Source organism: Primulina tabacum, chromosome 9, assembly GCF_025594145.1.
Source record: "Primulina tabacum isolate GXHZ01 chromosome 9, ASM2559414v2, whole genome shotgun sequence".
Taxonomy (NCBI): Eukaryota; Viridiplantae; Streptophyta; class Magnoliopsida; order Lamiales; family Gesneriaceae; genus Primulina; species Primulina tabacum.
Genome location: NC_134558.1, coordinates 38,204,771 through 38,229,602, shown reverse-complemented (window position 1 = coordinate 38,229,602; position 24,832 = coordinate 38,204,771). Strand labels below are relative to the sequence as shown.

At 35.7% G+C, this 24,832-nt stretch overlaps 6 protein-coding genes across 8 annotated transcripts; 3 read left to right on the top strand and 3 right to left on the bottom strand.

Annotated features, from left to right (window-relative positions):
* Positions 1–67: 67 nt before the first annotated feature.
* On the top strand, positions 68–1,682 carry LOC142555920 (uncharacterized). Its single transcript, XM_075667068.1, has one exon. The coding sequence runs from the start codon at positions 454–456 to the stop codon at positions 1,507–1,509; it is 1,056 nt and encodes a 351-aa protein (XP_075523183.1). The 5' UTR covers positions 68–453; the 3' UTR covers positions 1,510–1,682.
* Positions 1,683–5,445: 3,763 nt separating this feature from the next.
* Positions 5,446–6,854, top strand: LOC142555918 (small ribosomal subunit protein mL103 (rPPR7)-like). Its single transcript, XM_075667065.1, has one exon. The coding sequence runs from the start codon at positions 5,504–5,506 to the stop codon at positions 6,632–6,634; it is 1,131 nt and encodes a 376-aa protein (XP_075523180.1). The 5' UTR covers positions 5,446–5,503; the 3' UTR covers positions 6,635–6,854.
* A 221-nt stretch (positions 6,855–7,075) lies between these two features.
* On the bottom strand, positions 7,076–10,050 carry LOC142555919 (uncharacterized). Of its 2 annotated transcripts, none has more exons than XM_075667067.1 (5): positions 9,656–10,050; positions 8,549–9,239; positions 8,118–8,430; positions 7,366–8,016; positions 7,076–7,173 (listed from the first exon to the last, which is right to left on the bottom strand). In XM_075667067.1, the coding sequence occupies exons 1-2, from the start codon at positions 9,702–9,704 to the stop codon at positions 8,764–8,766; spliced, it is 525 nt and encodes a 174-aa protein (XP_075523182.1). In that variant the 5' UTR covers positions 9,705–10,050; the 3' UTR covers positions 7,076–7,173; positions 7,366–8,016; positions 8,118–8,430; positions 8,549–8,763. The 2 variants fall into 2 exon arrangements, with proteins under 2 accessions (XP_075523182.1, XP_075523181.1); XM_075667066.1 differs by having other exon boundaries at positions 8,118–8,179.
* A 1,318-nt stretch (positions 10,051–11,368) lies between these two features.
* On the bottom strand, positions 11,369–14,037 carry LOC142555917 (uncharacterized). The gene is made up of 2 exons (XM_075667064.1): positions 13,348–14,037; positions 11,369–12,715 (listed from the first exon to the last, which is right to left on the bottom strand). The coding sequence occupies exons 1-2, from the start codon at positions 13,970–13,972 to the stop codon at positions 12,078–12,080; spliced, it is 1,263 nt and encodes a 420-aa protein (XP_075523179.1). The 5' UTR covers positions 13,973–14,037; the 3' UTR covers positions 11,369–12,077.
* A 2,357-nt stretch (positions 14,038–16,394) lies between these two features.
* LOC142555916 (GLABROUS1 enhancer-binding protein-like) lies at positions 16,395–17,918 on the bottom strand. The gene has a single exon (XM_075667063.1). It carries the CDS (start codon positions 17,778–17,780, stop codon positions 16,623–16,625), a length of 1,158 nt encoding a protein of 385 aa, XP_075523178.1. The 5' UTR covers positions 17,781–17,918; the 3' UTR covers positions 16,395–16,622.
* A 4,300-nt stretch (positions 17,919–22,218) lies between these two features.
* On the top strand, positions 22,219–24,427 carry LOC142555915 (transcription factor bHLH115-like). 2 transcript variants are annotated; one of them, XM_075667060.1, is made up of 5 exons: positions 22,219–22,549; positions 23,164–23,226; positions 23,451–23,528; positions 23,610–23,772; positions 23,859–24,427. In XM_075667060.1, the coding sequence occupies exons 1-5, from the start codon at positions 22,395–22,397 to the stop codon at positions 24,108–24,110; spliced, it is 711 nt and encodes a 236-aa protein (XP_075523175.1). In that variant the 5' UTR covers positions 22,219–22,394; the 3' UTR covers positions 24,111–24,427. The 2 variants fall into 2 exon arrangements, with proteins under 2 accessions (XP_075523175.1, XP_075523177.1); XM_075667062.1 differs by lacking the exon at positions 22,219–22,549 and adding an exon at positions 22,615–22,670.
* Positions 24,428–24,832: the final 405 nt, after the last annotated feature.

Genomic DNA, 24,832 nt, shown 5'->3' with positions numbered 1-24,832 from the left:
GCCATGCTCACCTGCCTTGTTACCTACAAATTGCAATGTTGAATTCAAATCTTGAAACCATTTGATACCCTCTTTGCTGAATACAAATGAAGTATGAAAAACAAAACGAAAGGTCAACTGTCGCCGTCATTGCTTTGGAATTCATGAACTAGAGGAAGAGAGCCACATGAACTTTGTCCTCAAACTAGTCCCTTTTTCCTCCACCGAGTATAAAGTGACTACATCTTGGTAAATCTCTCTATAGTGGACGTACCAAACGTTTTTCTAGTGTCTAATCTTCCTTTAGAATGTAGTACAAGTGGATAAGAACAAAGAAGCAAGTGGCTAAAATTAAAACATCAACAAACTGTGATCCTACCATTTCAATGGGAAGTAGTCCATCTCTCCCACTGCGTTTCTCCTCCATTTTCTTTGATGTTCAGAGATCTACAAAGAGGCTTGTTTTGATTCTTAATGGCCTTCTATAGCGACTACGATGGTCATACAGATGATTTCTGTTCGATTCCATGCCAGTCTTCTGAATACAACATGGTTCCAACTCCATTTCAGGCCTCGTTTTCGCCCTCTTCTTGGTACGAATTCAACGAGCCTAAGGTTAGTGAATATAATTATTTCATCATTCCATCTGTATCTAATTACATGGTCTACACCGAGCCCAAATTGATGCAGTACTCGCCTGTTGAAAATCATTCTTCTGATAATGAATATTATAGCGGGTATGTGAATCGATCAGGAATAAATTACTCTGTTTACCACTGCACTGAGCTTAAACCGCTCCAGTACGATCCATCACTTTTTTCAGAGAAAAAATCCAGGATCTCTTATTCTATCTCTACAGAAGAACTCAACGAAACCGAATACAAAGAATACTCACCGGAACCATACAGAGGCGGGTATGATCCCATTACAACCTACGGCCGCCCTCTGCCTCCTTCTGATGAAATCTGTTATCCACGGTCTACCCCTCGTCCCAACGTTGTTTCGTTTGATGGTTTTGATTACGGGTCCATACCTTCACCTTATAGAAAAGATGATCTAGATAACCTCTCAACAAAGCTTCCAATTACAATCGAAGAAGCTGATCAAGAAACAGATGATTTTGGAAATGGAGATGAGGTTACAGGTACTGGCGAACATGGTGAAATCGGCGAGCCAGTACAGTCTACCCCGAGTGACAACTCTCATAAAAAACATGATGATGAGAGATATGAGAATGGAAGAAATGGAGATTATGATGATAAAATTGGATGGCAAACTTCATATGGTTCTGGCCTGGAATCTATGGATCTGTGTGAAAGTATATTTGGTTATTGGCCTTGTTTAGACCAGATCGAGCGGCAGAAAAGGGATAATTTTCGAGAAATTCGTGATCAAGAAAGCAGAAGGGATCCATGGCAACTTGCTGCAGATTATCTTTTTGGAAGTCCAGTGATTTATGAAAATGAAAACTATCTTCATCTTCAGCATCATCATCAAGAAATTCAGCATGAGAGTTATAAGCGCAAGTAATTTGTGCCTCTCTGACGTTTGATTAATAAATTGACGCAACGCCTTTTACTTTAATTAATTGTATTTTACATCAGGAATGCACTAAAATTGTATTACCTTTGAAATTGTTCGATAATATTATTGTTGTAAGAAAAAGGCATTTCTGTAATTGAATTATTAGTCATATTCCATTCCCTTGATAATCTTGTTTCTTTACATAATACCAGCGAACAAGACTAACGTAGCATGCCTGTAAAATAAATAATAAAATTTAATTTATATTTTTTTATTACATGATTATTTAGTAACTTATTATAAAAACAACTGTTGTGTGCATAAACAATTATATTTTTAAACAATATAGTACAAGATTGTTTAGTAAATAATTATTAAATCAATTTAAACAACCGCAAAAATTAATTCATTAAGACTCTTTAAATTAATTCGTATATAATAGTGAATTTGGAGAGGAAAAATAAATTAGGAATACATTATGTGACAATATTTATTAGATAAATGAACAAATGCAAACAATTTATCATTATAGCTTTTAGTTTTGTATAATTTTTAAAATTAAAAATTTTAAAAATATTTCTGTTTATAGACTTAAAATACCATCGAATATAATTTTTTACTAATTATATTTGACGGTTACAACTGGGATACTTCAATATGAGAATTTGAGCAGGAAAAGAATAAGCAGAAAATTATTATTTGATGATGATGTTATATTTGTGATGAAATTATAAATATTTAAATTTATCTTATTATAATTCAAATCCATTTCTAAAATTAATTATAGTTGCATGTGGGGAAAATCATGATGATCTTATATTTGTGATGAAATAAGTATTTACACATTTTACGGTGATTTTCTACATGTATGCATTTTCTGATTGCAAACCTCAACAATGGTATAACATTCTTGGACGTTGATATTTATAATGTTTGTAAAACGTGAAACATATTTTTTTCTCCAATACACCTAAATTATTATGTGAAAACACAAATATGACTTTATTAATATTGAATATTTAATATTCACATTATCGTGAAATCGTTTTAAAAGTTCGATCCGACTCAAATTAAGAAAAAAATATTATTATTTATATCAAAGATGTTATTTTTTTGAAAAATATATAACGGATCGACTCGTCTCATAAATACAGTCTCATGAGACCATATTATGCATAATACACTTACTCTTTGATTTTTCATAGATCTGCTTGTCACAACAATATTCTCTCATTAAACATTTATGTATGATACCTCATGGATGAGCCCATTACTCATGGTCCATCCCTGGCCCAAATGGAAGACATGTCCATCAAGGGTCCATGTATTCTCTTATAAATATCAGGTTTGAATGTTAATTCATGGATTCATTATATTGTTTTCAGCAGCATCCTTAGCTGCTCCCCCATATATCCTCAGTCTCTGACTTAAGTGTCGGATGGGTTACGCCAGGACACCCTCCTGGCTCCCCTCTAACGATCTTATTTGTGATTTCAGGCTTAGGGTAATTTCAAAACATGCGTCTGGACTAGTGACACTTACTGGAAACGGACCCTAAATTTCCAGTGTATAACCGAAAAAAAAAATCAAGAAGAGCAAGTTATAATTTACAAGTAAAGATGTTGATTATATATATTTCACAATGCCATTTAAAAGAAAATCCAAGAATTAGCTACAAAGAGAACGAAGGAGTTCAGGGAATACGCATCTATCTTGCATACAATACGAAACAACATCCGAATCCTGAGCGAATCAAAAAATCTTTTCCTCGTAGATTATGTATGACTGACTGCTCAGGACTCATATGTATCTTTTCTAATTCTCGTCACCCGAATGTAGCAGACAACAGCAACAACCAAAGCTGTAGCAAACCCCACAAGAATCACTTCTCCACCAGCTTCAGACCTGTAAACTGAATGATGCACCAACTTATGAGTGATCTCCGGAGCTCCTCCTGTATTCGTCCCACCATTCGTTGGGTCCAGGCCTGTATTTGGACCCAATAATGCATCTGCATTAAGAATAGCAGGCGCCATAGCCTGGAACAATAAGGGCTCTGTTAAGATCCTGGATTCACTGCTTCTTCCAAGAAAAGTGAAAATCTCGGCAAGAATTAATAGGCAATAAAGAAAGAATCCCGCCATTTAGTTATACACCCGATCCTGGAAAATACATGTGGCCGCATGTATCTGTGGAAATATATGAATTCTAATCTACAATTTTTCACGTACAAATGGTAAATGGTGGTGGTTTACATTAAGTGAAGGAGGAAGAGTCTTTAGTGGAAAATGAGGTCATTTTTATTACTCCGATGTTTCAAGAGACAAATCGGCAATTTTTAAAAACAAAAAGTTGGTAATTTGCGAGGTTTCCCAGTGGAACACATTCGTGGAGAAGTGACTAAATTAAGAATATTGGCCGAATGGGATATACTAATCCAAGTGAAGTAGTTTACGTAAATGATTAAAAAGAAATTAAAAAGAATGACATATCATATATTAGAAGTTTAAATTTCCCAGCATTAAAAATTCATTAACACATCTAACTTAAAACCAAATTATTGGATACTGACCGTTGAATAAAATTCTTGGCGAAATGTGTTAGAATTTTGCATTTGCTGTTATATAGGTGAGGTGTTGCTTGGGGGAGCCTTTTTTGGGGGAGTCAGATTTGAGAATATAGAGTGCCTTTATATATCAATACTTACATAGCTACGTACATACACACACACATACATACCGACCCCAGCAGTGAATGCAGTCATTTGCTTTTTATATGGTTAATTAATTATTATTTTAATAGTTTTTTAAATTATTGATCATGATAAGATTGAAGAGAAATATGATTAAAAGTTTGAGAATGTGGGGGAGGTTAAGGGAGGCGGTGAATTTAATAGAACGAGTTTTTGTTATAATTTTAGGTAAAATTGTGCTTCGATTTGGTATGTTAATCTACTTACGATGATTTTAGTCCTTTTTTAATTTGACGCTAATGTAACGTGTTTAGTTACATCAATATTCTCAGTGAAAAATGACTAAATTGTTAAAAATCGGAAGAGGCGAGATTGAAAACTGAAATTTGATAATATAAATTATCGAAATCATAAATAAACAAGATGAAAAATACAATTTTTTTATGATTTTTATTAAATGAATATAATAATATTTGTATATATTTATTTAAATGAACAATAATATTTATTATAGGGCACCGTTGCTTGACAATATAGTAGAGATATAATACTTTGTGGTCTTAGTTGGAATTCTTCTAGTGTTGGTTTTATTTTTATGATTGCAAGCTCATTTAATTGGATTTTGTTTTGTTTTGTTTTTTTTTTTTATATATATCAAGATTAGCAAATCAAATGGCTCATCTCTTAGTTAGAACGGTTGGTTATATCTGTACTATTTTAATAAAGTTAAATACTTAGAGTAATTAAATTTGGTGTCATGGTCTGTTTTAATAATTATATATATTAATAAAATGTTAAAATTTTAATGTGAGTTATATGTAATTTAGCGGATAGAGCCATAGTTTCTTAGGGTTTAGGTTATAGATTCAGTTCTTACTGAGATTATTTTTTTATTCTTTTATTTTTTAATTTATATATCAAAATTACAGTGCAGTTCCTCACTATTTTTTATAATTATATTTTGATCCTCATTTAAATATAAATCAAATTAATTATAAAAAATATTATACAAACATGCAACGCGTGAGTCGATACATTAGTGTCTAGTTAAATGGGGACAGTTGTTCCCCCTGTTTATTTGATTTATTATGTTTCATTTTGTTTTAGATCTTCTGGAATTTTAAGAATATGGTTTGCAAATTAAATTATACTGTACGTGTGTCGTCGACAGACAATTTGCCTCAAACTTAAATAATAAACATTAAATCGATACTTATTTAGAACTTAGAAGTCATTATCGGACAGCAAAACAACGTAATCACGAACTCCGAGGTCATTAGGATCTATCAGTAAGGCTCTAAATGCCCGATGTCTTCAAATCTCTGCTGCCGCCTCCGCCAGATTTTTCAGCGGAAACCCACTGGCACCACCTCACCGACTATCTCTGGCAACGATCATCTCGAATACCTCGTTGACCGATTCAAGAAAAAGTCGAATTCCACCAACTTCCGCCGTAATCGCTTAGCATACAAGATTACTGTCAACCGCCTCGCCAGAGTACACCGCTTCTCTTCCATTCATGACATACTCAATCATCAGAAACAGTATCCTGACATAACCGACGAACACTTCGCTGCTCGTCTCATATCTCTTTATGGTGAATCCAGAATGTTCGATCACGCCCTTCAGTTGTTCGATGAAATGCCGGACCTAAATTGTCCGAGAAGTGTTCTGTCCTTTAATGCCCTTTTGGCAGCCTGCATTGCTTCAAAGGAGTTTGACAAATTCAGCGAGCTTTTCCGAGAAATTCCTAGAAAATTATCGATAGAGCCTGATATAATATCTTACAACACCATGATCAAAGCTTTTTGCGAAGTGGGATCTATGGATGCGGCTGTTTCATTGTTGGACGAGATTGAGAAAAATGGTATTGAGCCAAATTTGATTACTTTCCACATTCTCTTGGGCTCATTCTATAAGGGTGATGCTGAAAATTTTTCCAAAGCTGAAACTTTTTGGAGTTTGATGCAAGAGAAGGAAGTCGTTCTTGATGTAAGGAGTTATAACTCACGATTACATGGAATGATGAGGCAGAAGCGGGTATCAGAAGCCTTAGATGTGCTCAAAGAGATGGAGGAAAGGGGGCTGCAGCCGAACCATTACTCGTACAATGTCATGATCAAAGGGTTTGTGGATGAAGGGAATTTGAAGGAAGCAAAGAAGTGGTACGCTTCCATGATAGGCAATGGTTACATGGCAGATTTTTTCACACATGCGACGCTTATTCCATTTGCTTGTTCCAAGAATGATGTTGATTTTGCACACGAGTTGTGCATAAAATCTGTTGACATGAAAAGGCCCGTTTCGAATGGGTTGATGCAGAAAGTAGCTGATGCTTTGTTTGAGCAATCAGAAGCTGAAAAGGCAAAGGAACTCTTGAAGTTGAAGGACTCGAAGGGTAGATTACCCGATGGGAACTCATTGCCTGCAGGTGATTAGTAGTTTCATTTGCATCTTTTGTTTAGCTAGAAAATATCATGTGAGTTGCACATGGATGCCCCTTTGAAATGAGGCCAATCTTTCTACAATTAAGCCGTCATTCATCTGGTAGAAGTTAGTTTTTGGTTTTACCCTTGATGTTCTCGTCGTTTGAATGTTGTGCATTCTTCAACGTACTAAACTCAACAAGTACTTTGAATCCGGCAAGTTGAAATTGCGATATGCATATTGCACGTAAATGCTCTTATCAGGGACACGGATGGATATGAGGGACACATGCAAATGCAAAAGGTGCTAAACATTTAATCCAAATAATAATTTTTCACAAAAGAAAGACATTTGGATTATGCCCTCAATATTTGAATAGAATCATTAATTAGTCAGAACTGTGCTCGACTGCATAAGAGCTGAAAGGTAATCCCAAAGTTGAGCTGGACATCCTGATTTCAAATTGGTTAAATGAGCAACCGTGACGGTACAATTGCCACCAATATATTCAATTCATTAGAATCGAGCTTATAATTATGATATGAGTGAGTCTTATGTGAGACCGTCTCACGAATAATAATATGTGAAACAGGTCAACCCTATCGATATTCACAATAAAAAGTAATACTCTTAGTATATAAAAGTAATACTTTTCTATGAATGACCCAAAGAAAATATCCGTCACACAAATACGACCCGTGAGACCGTTTCACACAAGTTTTTGCCTTATGATATCATCTTACGATCATTTTCAAACTAAAAATGATTATTTTTACATCCAATTCTTTTTGCACGGGCTTGTCCTTGGCTGATTTGAGGTGCGGGAATCCAGATTTCAGCAACCAAATTTCTATCAATCAATACATGCCTTGGATGCAGCTTGCACTATAAATGCTCCATAGCACGTATGATTTCTCTTTTTCGTAAAGGTCTTGAGATCTCACTGTAACTTAGTAGCCATTTATCTGGGGTCTTGGGGTTGGACCCGTAAATCGGGAAAAAGGAATTTGACCAGGCCTCTGAAGACCTTTGGACCCGGAAAATCGATCACCAAGTGCTTGATCAGATACTGATCTTGAAAAGGTCTGGGCAAGCTCACTGCAGAAGCTGCTTTACCATAGCGAAGAGGGGGGGAGTCTGGCCTTGGTTGTTCTACAGGTTTCCGCCAAGTCTCTGGTGATGGAGGTCTATACTGTAGCTGCTGATTTCGATGCTTCTCAAGATCTTTGTTATTCTTTTGAATTTCATTTCTCCTGCTCCTCATCTGTGAATCAATTCTGTCGTCACTACTTGGATGATCTCGCCAGTCAGTGCGGTTCACATTTTCGGCTTTTTCACCATAATGGGGAGTGACATGGAAGGATATATTTGCCATGGTGGCTCCTTGCATGACCCTTCATTATAAGAAAAATATGGTTCAATGGTCATGCTATAATCAAGCTTAAAGCGTTCACACATTGACTGAGATTAGCAAAAAAAAGAACTCAGTCCATACCTCGAGGGAGATTGCATGTGACCGCTAATAGCAGCATCGTTAATCCCACGCTCCATCAAAATCTGGTACAGTATCAGCATTTACAAGTATGAGAACAATGGGCTCAAAAGGAAAGATCAAATCCACAACTGCAACTTAAGAAATAAAAAATATCACAGTCCCTTAAGTGGCATCAGGACAAAGACCAATTGCATCAGAAGACGAGGCCTTCAGAACATTTTAAAGATAGAGGGTAAGATAACAGAATGGGAAAAAAGAGATTTATGTGCCTTGTGCCTTGAGCCCCTTATAAGGTGGTATCTCTTTAACACCACTATGAATCACATCATCAACAATCAGACTTTTTTCAGCATGCATTGCCAGAGCAATAACAGGATAGTCGGGAGAATTTGCCACATTTATCAGATAGTAGTTATTTTTCCGATACATACCGTTGGCGTTGTAAAGAAAATCTGCACTGGTCTCTGGATTTCCAAGGACTTGGACATCTTTCTGATGAAGAATATGTTCTTTTGAGTTCCACCTACCGGATGAAACCTTCTCAAGAGCACTGGCATGAGCCAACTTTGTTTCTGCATCTGTAGCAGACCATGCAACAAATGTAGGCTCTTTACCAGTAATAATCTCTTTTCTTAATCCCCATGCATTAGGATTGGATCCAGCCAGTCTTCCCAGTATTATCAGCCACATTTGAATAATTCAACCTAGTACTCACACTACCAGTAAAATTTTGGACACATAATCCCCCATTATGCACTTCAATCCGCCTCCCAGTATGAGGGCTAACCACTGAATCACCTGACAATTGTGAAATTTGAACTGAAGCAGTCATATTACCAGTTCTAATACCACGAAAATTATCCATCTTTGGCTCTACAAAACCACTTTCTTGAGCATGAATGTTCACATCGCTGATTGTTCGACGAGGACCTGACACCCCATCCAGAGGCTTGCGTTCATCCTCGTCAAAATTGCGACCAATCTGTGCGTTGTGACTTAAAAACGGGGTCTTGTCATCAAGGTTCCTTGCAGAGCCTGCAGATGCAGGACGCAACCTATTATCTGACCTTCCCACATGGTGCCTGGTGATCAAATCCACCACGATCTGCAGGTCGCGCCATACTGTCGAGAAAATAAATAAAACACATCCAAGAAATTAATTTTACCTTCAGAACTACTTAACATACATAACGCATAATTTACATCAATATTAAGTTAAATTAGCAAGGACCGTCATGTGAGAAATCTCGGGTGAATATGAATAGTTAGATCTAGATACAAGATATTTTTCTCACCAAAAAAACATAAAACCTCGTTCACAAAATAATCCCAGAATCTTGATGCGGGAATTTATAATATTGATCAATAATCCCATTTAATTGATCGGCAAACATACCAGAAAGAATCAAACTTGAACAAAAGTAAACACAACCAGCGAACAGAAACAAATGGCATTGTCAGAGCATCGCGGGGGAACCCAAATGCAAGGTTCAAATACATATTATCATTGAAAATAAATTTCAAACATCAAGACTCACACACCAGGTGCAGAGGGGAGACGTAGAGCGGAAGGTATGGAGCCGCCATGGAAATCTTTCAGAGTCATCTTCGCCTTCTTCTTCGACATTCACTTCTTACTTTCTCATTTCCAATCAATCAATTTATAAGTATATGCAAAATTCAAACGAAGAAAAAAATCCCTTCTCGACCCAGTCAATTAATTCAATAACAATATTACCAAATATTAAGAAGAGCAAATCCAAAATTTTTAGAACCAATCAGGAAACATCAACTTCCACTAGTAAAACCCAAAAATTAATAATTGAATACCCGTGAACGATCGAGAAGACGCGATTTGAAGCAGAGGTGTGAGCGATGGAAAGAACATAGCGAGAAGAAAGAGAATGGCACTCCGAAAAGACTCGTCATAGGTTTTTTCGGCCTATTTGTTTTTCGGGCAGGTGTCCGCTAAAAACAAATGTTAAATAATAAATTAATTGGAAGCCCTAATTTATTTATTTATTTGCTCGTCTCCATTTTGTTTTACAATTTAATTTTTATTTTGATTATAGTTTGAATTATTTAATATAAAATATTAATAGAAGCGGATCAAAATAATAACATTATTATTTTTAAATTATGTTACAAAATTTTATTGCAAATAAAATAAGGGCTAACATATTTATATAAATCCGATCAAATCAATTATGTCTAAATAAGATTGCATTTGAAATGAAATATTTGTAATATTTTTTTTATAAATTTGAAATCTTATTCGGTTATTCAAAACATAACTAGTTAGGATTTAAAATTCATTATCAAAAGTATTTATCAAAAAAATCAATTGATTTGTTATTATAAATTTGAAATCCATAGTTCTAAATTCATCTATCCAGATATAACATAAATTAATTGACGATTATACGCTACCACCTTAATTTACAGCTTCGATTACACAATATTTTGGTTTCGGATTTGGTTTCATTTTATCACTTTACATGACATAGCCAAATGATAAATTTTTGTTTATGATTTTAAACATACAGTCCAAAACTGAATACTTATACTTCTTGTTAAAATTGACAAAATTGTTAAAATTTGATCTCAAACTCGATGTCTCATCTCAAATTTGAGGCATTAATATATGGAGTAGGTCTCTCGTGAGACGGTCTCACGAATCTTTATCTGTGAAACGGGTCAACCCTACCGATACTCACAATAAAAAATAATATTGTTAGCATAAAAAGTAATAGTTTTTCATGGATGACCCAAATAAAATATTCATATCACAAAATACGACTCGTGAGATCGTCTCACACAAGTTTTTATCTAATATACGAAGAGTTACAAGTGAGCGACACAAGTTAACCTCTCTTGTACACTAAACACTTGAGTATGCATACTTTAATTTTAAATATTTTCAAACATGTTTAATTGACGTGATTATAAATGAGCTAATTAATCTAAATCCATTGTTTGTTTGGTTTCAAATTAATCCACCTACATCAAATCCTTAGGCCCGTTGATATGAACTGTAATAGGGATAAATTATGTTAAAGAAACGCACCCAAAAAGATCTTATATGTTCAGGAATCATGTAACCCCACAAGTTTTTAAAAAAATTGTTGAGGGATTTATATTTTTTGGTATTGGGATTTCTGAAACACTTCTGTTTAGATTGTGCTTTTACTTGTCTGTTGAATTAGAATGAAATGAACGAGAAGAAAGTTGGGAAAATAGTTTAGATTTTCGTGTGCATAACTGGTTCGAATTCTTAAGCTTTTTTATGGAACTTTGAGTGCTTATGCTATTCTTGGAGATGAATCTCCATCGAAAGAAGTTCTGAAAATGAATGAGCTCGAAGCACACTAGCCTTGTCAAGAGTACCCACAGTTACTTGAAGCAAAAACATTGATTGAAAATGCACAAACCGCGAACAGGACTCAGAACTTTTCTGCTTACATAAAGTGTGTAAACTGCAAGAAAAACAAGAATTTTATTTGCAGGATAAATTATCTCTTCCTTTGGTATGATGATACCTCACTACTTCAAAGAAATTAGATACCCATTTGCTTTAAGTTTTACCCCATAATTCAGATACAAAGGGAACCGACACTGCTTGCGAGGAACCAAGTTACCACAAACTTGACCAATATTGTCAACATAATGAAATAAAACACATAATATAATAATTGCTCGTGATTCTAAACTTATCACAACCTTCGCATCTTTTTTTAGGGGGAAAAAAGAAGAGATTTACACTTTCTATCGCATATAAACCCCAAGGTTTAAACTGTGGAAAAAATGTACGGTAACAAAGTTCAAGGAATCTACACGTAATCCAGGAGAAGGTAAACAGAAATTGCATTACCAAACTATTAGGATAGTATGATGTAATAATGCAGAGACAGAATCGTTCATCTGTGGAGTGAGTGCCCCTGTTCATTCCTTATATCGCCTCTAATGCTTGTAAATCACCACAAAGCAAGGAAGCAGAGCTTTGGGGCTGAGCAAATAAAGTTCTTCGATATTCGAGTGAAGCCCTACTTTTCCAGCCAACGAATCAAAACCCGATTGGCCTGCAATCTCTTCTACATTTTCAAGAGGCCTGTGCACTCTTCCTGCTATGACTCTGCACACAATAAGAGCTTTCTTCATGGATGGGACTCTTTCTTCGTCGATCTGGATTGATTGGAATGCTCGACTGCTGGTAGAAGCCGTGAATACACCAATGCTGTTACTACTTGATTCTTTCTTGGTCGAAAACCCCTGTCTCAAAATCCGGCATACAATGCATGTGTCTGATGTGCAGAGGGCGGGGGTGTTTTTCATGCCTAATGAGCATTCGAGGGTGGAGCCATGGAATCGTAGAAGCTCGTTCCCATCAGCCATGCAGCGTGGATGCTTCTTGGGCAGTTTGTTGGCTTTGATTTTCACCAGCTCACGGTATTCCTCAAACTGTGCTATTGTTTTCTGCATGTTGTGGACTTTCAAGATTCTTTCGATGCCTCTGGAGGAGTTGTCCGGCTTGTTGCAGCTGCCTCGGCAGATTATTTCCACGATTCTTCTAGAGGAGTCTCCTTCAACTAGTTCAGTAACTAAAACATAAATGTGCAAAAAAAAAAAAAACTAGTTCAGTAACTAAAACATAAAAGTGCAAAGAAATTAAGTTGACTGGTGGGAGGCTGAAATTGAGCTGATGTATTTTGAGATGGTGCTTACATAATCCAATTGAGACAAACACCAGGAACTGAAAAGCCACCATCATTAGAGGTGATGGTTCCATCATTGACCAAACAAAAAATAACCGAATCGATTCATGAAAAAGTTCATGTTCCATTTTGAAAAAACAAAACACAAAAAAAACTGAAATAGAATCAAACTGACTGATATTTATGATAATTCTAGCTGATTTACCGAAATAAAGAAACCAAATTACCAAACTAATCCGGTCTAGCCAGTTAGTTTCATTGTGTCGAACTTTTGTGTGCCGGTGCTATCATGATGAAAGGTGAAATTCGAAAAGAAAGTCCCCCAAAACCATAATTTCTTAGCTGACATCTGCCGTTGATGACGAAACATGCGAAAAGTGCATTAAAATATAAGCACTGCATATGCAAGGCTAAGCCTAAAGGGATGAACCTTTGTATCAAAATCTAAATGAGATTACGCGGAAGAAGTTTAAAATTAATGAAAACTTTCGGCTTAAAATCAAAACTTCACATCTTACCCGCATGTTTGGAGAGGTGATGTTCCTCCACAGCTTCCCACTTGACAAATTTCTCACCGCATTTATGACAAAACAATTGAAAATCTCCCCCCAAAGAACACCTTGGCCTTGTGACAATTGCACCGAATCCAGAAGCCCGCCTGGAAAGGCTACTAGACGTCCTCCGAACTGGGCTTCCAAAGCCACCTGGCTTCTGTCCGGTGCCGAGGTGCAGTCGCCCAGGGCCAGGAGTTCCAGGCTTCAAGATTCCCACAAAATCCGAAACATCCTCATCTCCACCGCCACCACTCCGTCCTTCTTGAAAATCGTAACTTGTACTACTAATCTTGAGTTCACAAGTTGAATTATTCAGCACAACTTCATGAGTTATCGGATTCAGGAGTTCACTGCTGCCGATGGATCTCGGGCTGCACACTGGTGGCTTTTCTGTATGCCTCTTGCTTCCATGAATCACCACATCCTTTAGATTTGCAATAGACCTGGAACAGCCCGAACGGTTGCCGCTGTTTTTCTTGGTCACAATCTTGCGCAGATTTTGGCTTCCATTACCATTTGGATCATGCACGTTTTTGGGCTCTGATTTGCAGTACAGAGACCTCTTTACAGCAAACCAAACAGCAGGCATCCTCACTTTGTTCTCTGTCAAAAATACAAACTTTCGAGAATCACCATTTTTGGTTTCTTTGGTGCATTATTACGATGTGAAGAATACATTACTGGTAACTGATATCTAAACGGAAAAGGACTAACCAAACCAAACACGGTCCCCTTTGCATCAAATTCTTAAATTGAAGAATTGACTCTGTTTTTTTTTAAGTAGACTTGCTAGTTAACAGAGAGAGACCACTCGAGAGAAGGGCCAAAGCCAACACTATCAAAGCAGACAATTAGTTTATGATAATTTGCATTTGAAATTTTGTCTTTCTAAGTATTCTGTATTGTATTTAAGAGTTGTGAGACCCTGGTGTTAATGTAGGTGTTATCAATACAAGGCATAAATGTTAGATACATTCATTAATGTGACATTCAACTGCTTCTAGCCTTTATCTGCCACTGTTCATGCAAAGCATTAATTAGCCACATGCCCCAGTTCAGATTCCTGCCCATTTAATACTGCTAAACAAAATCAAAAGTTTTGCTATTATGTATCTACTGACACTATAGTTCGTTGGTTTTTCCGATGTTGGGATTTGTGATGTCAAGATTTTAGACTGGTTCGAGGAAGGATTGGATCTAAGAAATTGTTAGTGGGAGCGGGATAGAACGAAGTGGGACAACAAGATATATTTTTGGAGAAAATTTTAAATTTGTTTTCTTTAAAGTACACATGCATTTGAAAGTTTTTTCCTTTGCGGGAAACGAGTCGTGTTGCTAAGTCAAAAAACGCGCTGCAGGGTCATTTCCAGAATTTTAGTTGAAATGGGATAATGACTCTAATTCGATAATTTTTTCCGGATTTGAGTAGGTAATGTTTTCTAACTCAGGTCCTTGATGTCGGGTGTTGCATTGGCTAGTAGTATTAAAAACAAAGCCAACAAAACCTGAGTTGTAACTTATATCCTAGCATTGGCCACTGCCCTAGGAGCATAGTTTGTGCTTGCTGCATAGCTGTAACACAAAATGAAGAAAAAAACCGAGCACAGAACGGAGATTGGAAATCTTTGCCTTACATCAAACAAATTTTGAATATTATTAGTAAAAACATATAACACTTTTTTCCAGGAATGTAAAAAATTGTATCTCAAGCTAATTTAACCATGTACTAGCAGACACGTTGATACTTGTTATAGAGTCAGGAGAGCTGATACGTGCATGGGTGTGTGTGTTTGATCTAACCATAAAAAAACAAGCGATATCCAGCTACAATATATATAGCATTATTGACAATAAAGGGTGGGATCGAAATTCAAAATGCTAACTTGATCGAATCGATCAGCAATCTGTATTTGACCATTTAATCAATTACACACAATTTTCATAAGCGTTTCATTATGAAGGGAAATAAATGCTATGATTCTTCAGGGAAGGATCTCATTTTTATGCATTGTCACATACAATACAGACAAGATAGCATCCGGCTTCTAGAAAATATGAAGATGAAGCAGAAACAATCAAGATTACCTTTACAATAACAAGCGTCGAGCAGCAATTTACAAAAGCTAAAAGAATAATAACAATGAAATCATTGAAGAAAAAAAGGTTAAACAGTCAAATTCATCCACAATTTTTCACAACTATTATCACGTTTAAAAGAAAAAATGATATTAAGACGCAAATATCACCCTATTTGGAGGAATATGCCAATATAGAACCTGCTGCAGCTCCAGTTTTGACAATCCTTGAAAGGATTAAGCATTCAGTAATTAGCATAGCAAGTATTTCCAACATCACACTAGGCAAAATACCCGTATTATAGATCATCATTATAATCACCATGTAAAAGGAAAGATATCATGTTGATGCATTTTCGTAAAACACAGCCCTCTGCCCAACACAAACAACGTTATTATCAAAAAGGGTAGCCCCATGGTCGATATTTTAGTTGAAATTGCACTGCACAGATCTCTTTAGTAACTGGTAAAGTGTTTTTTACAAGTAACTAACTGATAGTGTGACAATACAAATGAAAACCACAAAAATGAATAAAGAAAACTTAATGGGTTTTGGCCCTATTTGAGGACATTCAAATATTGGCTCTCAGTTTCACTTGCGCAAAATTCCACCAATAATCCCACACCATTCGGTCCGATTCTCTTCTCGGAAATGCTTTCATCAACATTACTTGAACTAAAAGGCCTAGTGGACCAACAGAAAAAGATTGCGGAAGTATACAAGCTTTGAATCTGGATGTATCATAAGGAAAGTAATTTGTTTAAGTTCGTTCATTGGGTAAGAAAAGAGTAATTTTGTTGGCTTGGTGTAAGTCAAATGGTGCATGCACCATGAACAAACCGAAAACAAAAGCCAAACAACAGAACTATCAGAATGAAATTTACCACAACAGAAGAATAAACTGGAAACCATCAAAAAGAAAACAAAATCAAACCAAACCAAACCAAACCAAAAATAGCATAAAACACTTAAAACTTAAACCCATGACTTACGAGGCTGACTACTTAAATAGAATAGTCTGCAGAGTCTCATCACAGTTGAAAGGTAATAAAACACTAATGATAGTAAACTAGAAATTTAAACAAGGATTCCACCATTAGCTTGACAATATAACCACTAAGACAACGCAGAGATCAACCAAAAAGTCATTCACAACTTCACTACTAGGTAGACTTCAAAACATCCAACACGAGCTTCGTCTGTGCACGCAACAAGTCCAGCTTCTTCAGATGGAGCTCCACCTCCTCCTGTCTCAGCTTTCTCCATTCTCTCGCACCCTCCAGTTTTTTGTCTCCCTCAAAAAATTCTGCCCCAGCCCTCAAAATCCTCTCCTCTACAGTCTCACTATTGGAAATCAATCTCTTAGATCCCAAAATGGCCAATTCAACATTCTCATTCTCCAAACTCTTCACTTCCTTAGAATGCCCATCTTCAACCACATTAACCTTTCTGCTCGAATTCTTTCTTGCAGCACTCCCGTTAGCCTTTGGACTCCCCACTACTTTTTCGACCCCAGTTTCTTTGCCCTTCTCACTTCCCCACACAATCTTTGACAAATCGTAAGCTTTTTGCTCGTGGGCTTTTGAGAAAGTCTTATCTTTACCCTCTATCTCTTTGCTCTTGTTATTCTCGTACTTCTTTTTCAGCCTCCTGATTTTATCCTGTAACTGAACTCTAGTGACGTCCACATGCAGATTTTTCTTAATGAAATCGTGAAAAGCATTCAAATCAGCAACCGGATCAGACCTCTTCTTCTCCGCATATTCAGCCATACCTTCAAGAATGGCAATCTCATCGTCCTCGCTCCACAACCTCTGAAATAGCAGTTTCTTTGACTCATCGCCAGCGAAAGCGGATTTCTTAACCGAACTCTCAGGTTGAGGTTCCGGTTTCTTCTTCGACCTCTTGCTCTCCTTCGCCTCCATCTCTTTCCCTTCCGCAGGACGTTTAGCGCCGGTGGATTTAGCAGGAGTGGAGGAACCAGTAACGTTGGTTTTAGATCTCAGCTTTCCGACGGCCGCAGATTTCTGCGGGCTGTCCATGGGTTTGGAGGCGAGGGGTTTGACTTCGCGATTCGGTCCCTCGGAGTCCGATTCGGATCCAGATTCATCATCATCGGAAGAAGATGCAGGCTGCTGGGGAGTTGAAGTGGTCAGAGGTTGGGCTTTCTTGGGTGCAGCAGGCGCGGGCAAGGGCTTCTTGAGAAATTGAGACTTGCCCTGTTCGGGTTCAGAGTCGGAGTCGGAGGATCCAACTTCTTCAGACGAAACTTCTTCTCCGGATTCAGTTTCGGACGCAACGGGCTCCCGATTTTTGGCCATTTTTGCGAGAGAGAAAATGGGGCAGGACAGTAATTAGGAACTAGGGTTTATAGCCGGAAAGGAGGAGTACCAATGTACAATTGATAATAGACATGGCGACAGGTCTGATGAATGGTTAAAGTTGGCTAGTTGAGTAGTCGGATTTCAAGTCATATTTGATTCTTACGATTAGATTTTTTAAATTTATTTAAATATATTTAGTTGTTTTTTTTTTACTTATTTATTTAAATTTAGGTAAATTATATTTAAATTTTATACGTTAAAATAATATCATATTTCATTTTAAAAAAAATAGACACTGCGTAGCAAGAAAATTTTAACCTGGTTGCAAAATTTTATTCAAAATTAAACATAAAATAAAAAATAGAAACATATAGAATATAATTTTACTTTTTAGGATAAAACTAAATTTATAAAAAATATATAATATAATTCTTCTTAAATCGGTAATTACCAAATTGGTGAAATCAGTATTCGAACTACATTTCACTCAATATTGTTTTTCAAGACACAATCAATAAGTATGTCCACACAAAAAAAATTAATAATAATAATAATAATAACATATTGAAAAACGACAATCTTACACACCAAGTAAAATTATAGTTGATGACAAAATCCCAAAAACTAGTAAAAAAAAAAAAAAAAGAAACAGTTTTGAGGTCGTACATACAAATAATAATAAAATAAAAGTGATGCTACGAGTTAAAACTTAAAAGTAAAAACTACAATAATAAAAAAGCGCACAAAACTACCAAAAAAAATAATTATGGAACAAAAAAATCAAGAAAAATTTTGATTCTAATAATAAATGTAAAAAGAGACCTATGTTGTAAAAATTTTGAAATTGAATTATATATTTAAAAATCTCAGCCCATAATTTTATTAGGCAAGAGCTCACTATCTCTTATCTGTTGCATCCACACCTTGATAATAGAGTTGATTTGATTATTTAAATATTTTTTTTTGGCAAAGAAATTGTGTTAGACGATCTCAGGGGTATTATTTTGTAACACGGATCTCTTATTTAGGTCATCCATAAAAAAGTATTATTTTTTATGCTAAGAGTATTACTTTTTATTGTGAATATCGGTAGGATTGACCCGTCTCACAGATAAAGATTTGTGAGACTTTTTTTGAATGATTATTTGCATATTCAGGACCTTTATGAAATCCCCTCGTGAGCGACCTAGGGCTTATATTTACTTATGTTTTTTTACATCCGATCATCCATATTTGATTCCTATAATCACCATTTGAATATCTTTTTTCTCGATCATTCAAGTCATATAATCAGAAATGGTGCCTCCTCGACTTTCTTCAAGAATATTTTTCCAATGAAAATTCGTCGTGTTGAATGACTTGCCTTTCTTTTCCGATCATTTGTGTCATGGAATCACAGTTTGCTTAATTAGTCTCTGTTGGGTGCAATAATTGTCTCTACTTAGTAGAGGGATCTAACCGTGGTGCTTGAGCTGTTGTGCGGTTTAAAAAAATTTGAGTTGCACAATTACCACCAGCTATAGTTTTTGGTAAAACGGCAAGCGTTTAGTGCTACAATTGGTATCCGAGCCAATGTCACGGGTTTGATTCTCATTGATTGCAAGGAGTGAAATTATTGGAAAGGAGATTGTTGGGTGGAATAATTGTCTCTGCTTGGTAGAGCGATCGAACCGTTGTGCTTGAGCTGCTGTGCGGTTTAAAAAGTTTGAGTTGCACCATTACCACCGGCTATATCTTTTGGTAAAGCGACAAGCGCTCGGTTCTACAGTCTCATTCCGTTTTGGCTTTGGTTTCTTAATAAATTTCTTTCATTTTGAAGGACCTATAAATATATATTTGTTCATCTTTTCAAGCATCTTATCGTGGTTTATACATTATTACACATCGTCGTTTATTCACAAAATTGCAATATTATGTTATTTTTCAAATATATTTTTATCAAACTTCATGATGTAATTTTTTAAATATTGAAAAATAGCATCTCAAATTATCAAAGTTTTCCATGTTTATTTATTAAAAAATATTATGAAAATCTATTTTAATAAAATTGTACCAAATAAATATCTTATTTACCCACTTTTCCAAATTTTTAAAATTATTATTAAAATGTTTTGTTTTATATTTTGTATCATAAAATGATAGTATATTTCCGTCTGTCTATGTATATAGACTTATATATTATATGTTTTTACACATGCACATGTTAAGAAACTTATTGGGAAAAAATATCATTTTTACTCTATGTGATGAGTTAGGGTAAAAAAACTGTTGAAAGCAAGTAATATATTTAATGATAAAAATATATTGGTAAAATAATATTAAATATGACACTAGATCATATTATTTAATTATTTGAGATGGTGAGAAAAAAAAAATATTTGGACAGTTAAAATATATAAACGAATATAGTACACACATCAGTTCATGAAATCTTTGCTAATATTTTTCAACCGTATTTGGACATAGTTTCGTTAAGAAATATCATGTTCGATCGAGCATCAAACTGGAACATCGAACGAGGGTTTGAGCACTGCAAATTCAATCATACCGTTTGATTTCGAGAAAATTCTTGGAAAATTGCATATAAGACACAAAGAGTTATCTCATGGACTCGAAATAAAATCTTACGACATCAATATACACATCTAATTCATTCTAACCAATCTTGGAAAGAACATCATTCAGTTTTTATACGGCGTCAGCATAGTACTTCTCCACCTCGGGGCTGCTCTTGATCTTTGCCGCATGGTCCAGCTGATACAGAACCAAGAACAAAAAAGAGACAAGATTCAGTTGAGGAAAATGGAACAGTCGAGTTTCGGCCTTACGTTGCTGATGGTGGTGAAAAGCTTTCCGGTGAGGTCTTTAAGTGAATTTTTCTCCTCTTTGGATGGCTTGGCAGAGATGATGGTATTGAGGTCATGACGAAGTAAAGAAGCCTTTAGACGAAGGTGTCCATTTGGACGTAAGCTTTATTTATTTTCATACTTGTTGAAAAAATCATTAAGCTTTCTTGTCGATGAAAGACTTCACATTTACTATGTCTTTGGCAGACTCCTTAGCGCGGCTGCAGCTTGAACGGCCTGAACAATTACTTATCCTACATAATTATTATTCTATCGTCGTAACTTTATTTATTTTCATACTTATTGAAAAAGTAAAATTTACAAACATACTTCTTTAATGATTATTTAATTCACTTGAAATTGTTGTATGTTTCTCCAATCAATACTTGGTTAATAAGGTATATCAGCAAAAAAAAAAAAAAAAAACAAGAAAATAAATATACATTTGAAATAACTGAAATAAGAAATGTAGCTTATGTATTTAGGACGAAATGAGTATGTATATAGACATTAATTATCAAGCAGAGACGTATTGTATAATTGAAGCAATTGATCATGAAATCAACTAAAACGAGATAAAAGAAAATGAGAAATGTTTGCACTCCATGCATTGTTGTACACATTCTATTTTATTAATAAATTTTATACATAAAATGGAGTGTCTACAAAATAAAAATGAAATGCAAATAACAATTCTCGATGAAGATTAGTATATAACCACTTTTGTAGTATTAATTTTATCTTACACTCGATTTTTACAAGTCCAACAATACATGAACAGCCCAAACCTGTTGCGTTTATTTTGAAAATTGGGCACAAAGTTCAAAGCCCAAAACCTCATCGCACATATAAAGCAAGCCTAAAGCATGTTTCATGTATAAAAGCCCAAGGTCATGCCCAATACCATTTATGAACTCCAATGAAATTTTTATGTACAAGGACCATTCAATTCAATATTTCGATAGGATTTTTTTTTCCAAATATGTTAAATTCTAAATAATTAAAAACACAACTTCAGAAAAAACAATTTCAATCTTAAAAAAGTATAATTATTTTATTTTTATAGCCTTATTTAGTTAGATTGCGTTTGTGGGTTTAGAACAGTTCATACTAGCTCAAGGACACTTTCATCAACATCTGATGGGCCAAATTCGATTTGAACATGTGTACCTCATAAAAATACTACTCAATCTGAAAATTGATTTGAATATGTGAAACTAATAAAAATAATTACACTCGACGTAATCAAATTAAAATTAAATAGTTTGGATCAATGTGAGACAGTATTTTGAGTAGGTCTTTTGTGAGACGTTCTCACGAATCTTTATCCGTGTGACGAGTCAATCCTACCAATATTCACAACAAAAAGTAATACTTTTAGCCTAAAAATTGATATTTTTTCATGGATGATCCAAATAAGATATTCGTCACACAAAATAAAACCCTATGAAACCGTTTTATATACATTTTTGCCTCATATCTTTATACATACTAGGAGAGATAATATCACTTGATCATTTAACAACCCATCGTAGGTGCCTAAAACGAGGTAATAAAAAACAAACACAAGTTGTGGCGCCACCTACCCCACATTAACCATTTGATTCCCAACACAGCCCGCCACATATTTCCTTCTCCACCGCTCGTTTCCTTCTTGCTTTTTCCGCTTTCTCCCATTATCTGCCTGAAAAATCCACCAAGATTTGCCTTTTTTTCGTGGAGAACCCTAAATTCAGTTCGTTCGCGTCTATCTTTCCTCGGGTTGATGGCGTGTCCGCTGGAGGAAAACCCCTCGAATTGGGTGTTTGATTACTCCTTGCTGGAAGATATTCCAGTCCCCGGTGGCGGTCTGCCTTCTTTTGACTCAAATTTCCATTGGGCCCAATCACTTGATGCCGTGCCCCCTCCAACATCTCTCAGGCGAGTCACTAGTTTTTATTCACTGTGATGTGTGAATTTTGTTTTTAAGGCCAGGTATATTTATTCATAGGTTGATGAAAATGCTGCTACTTAATTTCCTGTTCTCTAATCTGATCTCCAGGTACAGCTTCTGCATTGCGGGGCGCAATTAGTTTATGTATATGGTTTATATAGTCTCACTATATAAGGATGATGAATTAGTCTTTTGAGTTTGTGTTCTACTGTTAGCGTATTTCCTGACCATATCATGCAGTATGAAAGCATCAGACGATATATCTTGCGATTGTGGGCATCTCTCTTCTACCAAGTATATTAGTTTTGAATTCGAGCCCAGGGTTCTGCTGATCTTCGAGAACTCCTACGAGGAGCATCACATTGAATTTGTATTCTGGCCATATTTGTGGACTAATTTCGCATGGTTTCCTTTTGAAATATTGTTAATGAAGGTTCTATTGAATGGAAGCCCGTGGCTTATGAGTTATGAATAAATCATAATCTTTATTTTTGGAACGATGCTATTTTATCATTTTGTTAGTTGTTGATTGCTCGGTATAACATGATTGCAGATATCATTACTTTTACATTTTCTAAGAAAACTTACCCGGTTGTTTCAGTGTAGAATTTGACAATGGCTTCGGAAATCTGGATGGCACAAAGGAGCCAAGCTCTAGAAAGAGGTGCACATAGCATACTTGAATTTTTTTGTTTAATGCTTGAACTCATGTTTCAATGTCTGCATTCCTCGTGCACAATCCATTGGAAAGTTTATTTTTTGTCTATTGGCATTTGATTCTCACAGCAATTAATGAAATTTTACTGTCTGATGATAATTTATTCTCGCTCACATCTTCAATGATTTGTTGTGTTCCTATCCGTAAAAATGCAATCAATTTTCATATAGGATGAAGTTGGGAGCATGTGTTGCACCTGATTCCAAAGCCTACAAGGAGAAAATCCGACGAGATAAGCTGAATGACAGGCAAGCTCTTTTTTTGTCACATCTATATGTGCGTTCTTGGATACGAACACACTTTAATATTGGATTTGGTTTAATCTCAAGATTCCAAGAACTAAGTTCCATCATAGAACCTGGGAAGCCACCTAAACCAGATAAAGGTGTTATATTGAATGATGCTGTTAACATGGTTATTCAACTGAGGAAAGAAGCCCGGAGGCTACAAGAATCTTGCAATAAATTACAGGAGAATGTTAAAGAAATCAAGGTGCATGCTGGACTTTCATATTTTTTCTCCCTGGTACTGTAATTTTGTTTATGCTATGGCTGGTGGTATGTAATTCTAACTTGTAGGTGGAGAAAAATGAAATAAGAGACGAGAAAACGAAGCTTAAAGCTGAGAAAGAGAAACTTGAGCAGCAACTGAAAGTATTGAACCCTCCACCTGGCTTTCTACCTCATCTCCCTCCTATTCCTCCCCCACAGGTTATCGGCAGCAAATTGGTGCCGTTTCTTGCATACCCTGGGATTCCTACGTGGCAGCTTATGCCACCCACTGCTTTCGATACTTCAGAGGATCATTCTCTCCGCCCCCCAGTTGCATGACAGACTAAACATTTCATCTGCCTTCTTTTAGTTTTCGAGGCTGGTAGAGAAGTAACGATTTTCTTTGAGAAAACTTCGACTTGTGCAGCTGCTGGAGTGACCTCCATTGATGATATAGTAAGATTATTCTTCGTTTACTAACTATATAGGCGTCCACTGCTATTAAGTTTGAAATGAGGAAATTTTACCCATGATGGGTTATATAATTTGATGTTGCTATAGAGTCAAATAATTGTAATAAGATGTTACATTTATTTTAACCAAAAATTCATGGCTAATGATTTTATATCATTTAATTATTGGACATTTAGATTCCAGCTGTTTACTACATGTATTCTGTAAATTGAATCAAATGCGTGCTATGTGTTATTACCCCCTCGTCTCTGGATTTAAATTGCAGAACGGAGTGTGAAGCTTGCGTCCTGATATTTATGCAGTTTGGGTCCCTTCTCCAACCCATTGGAACCTAATATTTAGCATGGGATACGAAAAGAAAATGGTCACTGACCAGGCTAGATATTAATAGTAGAGGAGAATCTATTATTAAACGTACAACTGGAACCATGACAGAGTGACAAAAACCAAGTGCTAGTGTTATTCTTGAGCCACGGTTCCATTTACCACAACAGAGTGATGCAAAAACCAAGTTTGGGTTCCTTCTCCAACCCATTGGAACCTAAAAAATCGCACTGGATACAACGGAAAACTGACATGTACCAGCC

Excerpts from the sequence above, each read along its gene's own strand:
- LOC142555920 (XM_075667068.1), top strand. The coding sequence starts at position 454 with ATGGCCTTCTATAGCGACTACGATGGTCATACAGATGATTTCTGTTCG.
- LOC142555918 (XM_075667065.1), top strand. The coding sequence starts at position 5,504 with ATGTCTTCAAATCTCTGCTGCCGCCTCCGCCAGATTTTTCAGCGGAAA.
- LOC142555919 (XM_075667066.1), bottom strand. The coding sequence starts at position 8,695 with ATGCAGAAACAAAGTTGGCTCATGCCAGTGCTCTTGAGAAGGTTTCAT. Across the intron at positions 8,180-8,548 it reads TTTTCTTTACAACGCCAACG|ATTTTGATGGAGCGTGGGAT; the intron begins GTATGTATCGGA and ends ATACTGTACCAG. Across the intron at positions 8,017-8,117 it reads CACATGCAATCTCCCTCGAG|GGTCATGCAAGGAGCCACCA; the intron begins GTATGGACTGAG and ends CTTATAATGAAG.
- LOC142555917 (XM_075667064.1), bottom strand. The coding sequence starts at position 13,972 with ATGCCTGCTGTTTGGTTTGCTGTAAAGAGGTCTCTGTACTGCAAATCA. Across the intron at positions 12,716-13,347 it reads TCACCTCTCCAAACATGCGG|TTACTGAACTAGTTGAAGGA; the intron begins GTAAGATGTGAA and ends TTTATGTTTTAG.
- LOC142555916 (XM_075667063.1), bottom strand. The coding sequence starts at position 17,780 with ATGGCCAAAAATCGGGAGCCCGTTGCGTCCGAAACTGAATCCGGAGAA.
- LOC142555915 (XM_075667060.1), top strand. The coding sequence starts at position 22,395 with ATGGCGTGTCCGCTGGAGGAAAACCCCTCGAATTGGGTGTTTGATTAC. Across the intron at positions 22,550-23,163 it reads CCCCCTCCAACATCTCTCAG|TGTAGAATTTGACAATGGCT; the intron begins GCGAGTCACTAG and ends CGGTTGTTTCAG. Across the intron at positions 23,773-23,858 it reads AGAATGTTAAAGAAATCAAG|GTGGAGAAAAATGAAATAAG; the intron begins GTGCATGCTGGA and ends TCTAACTTGTAG.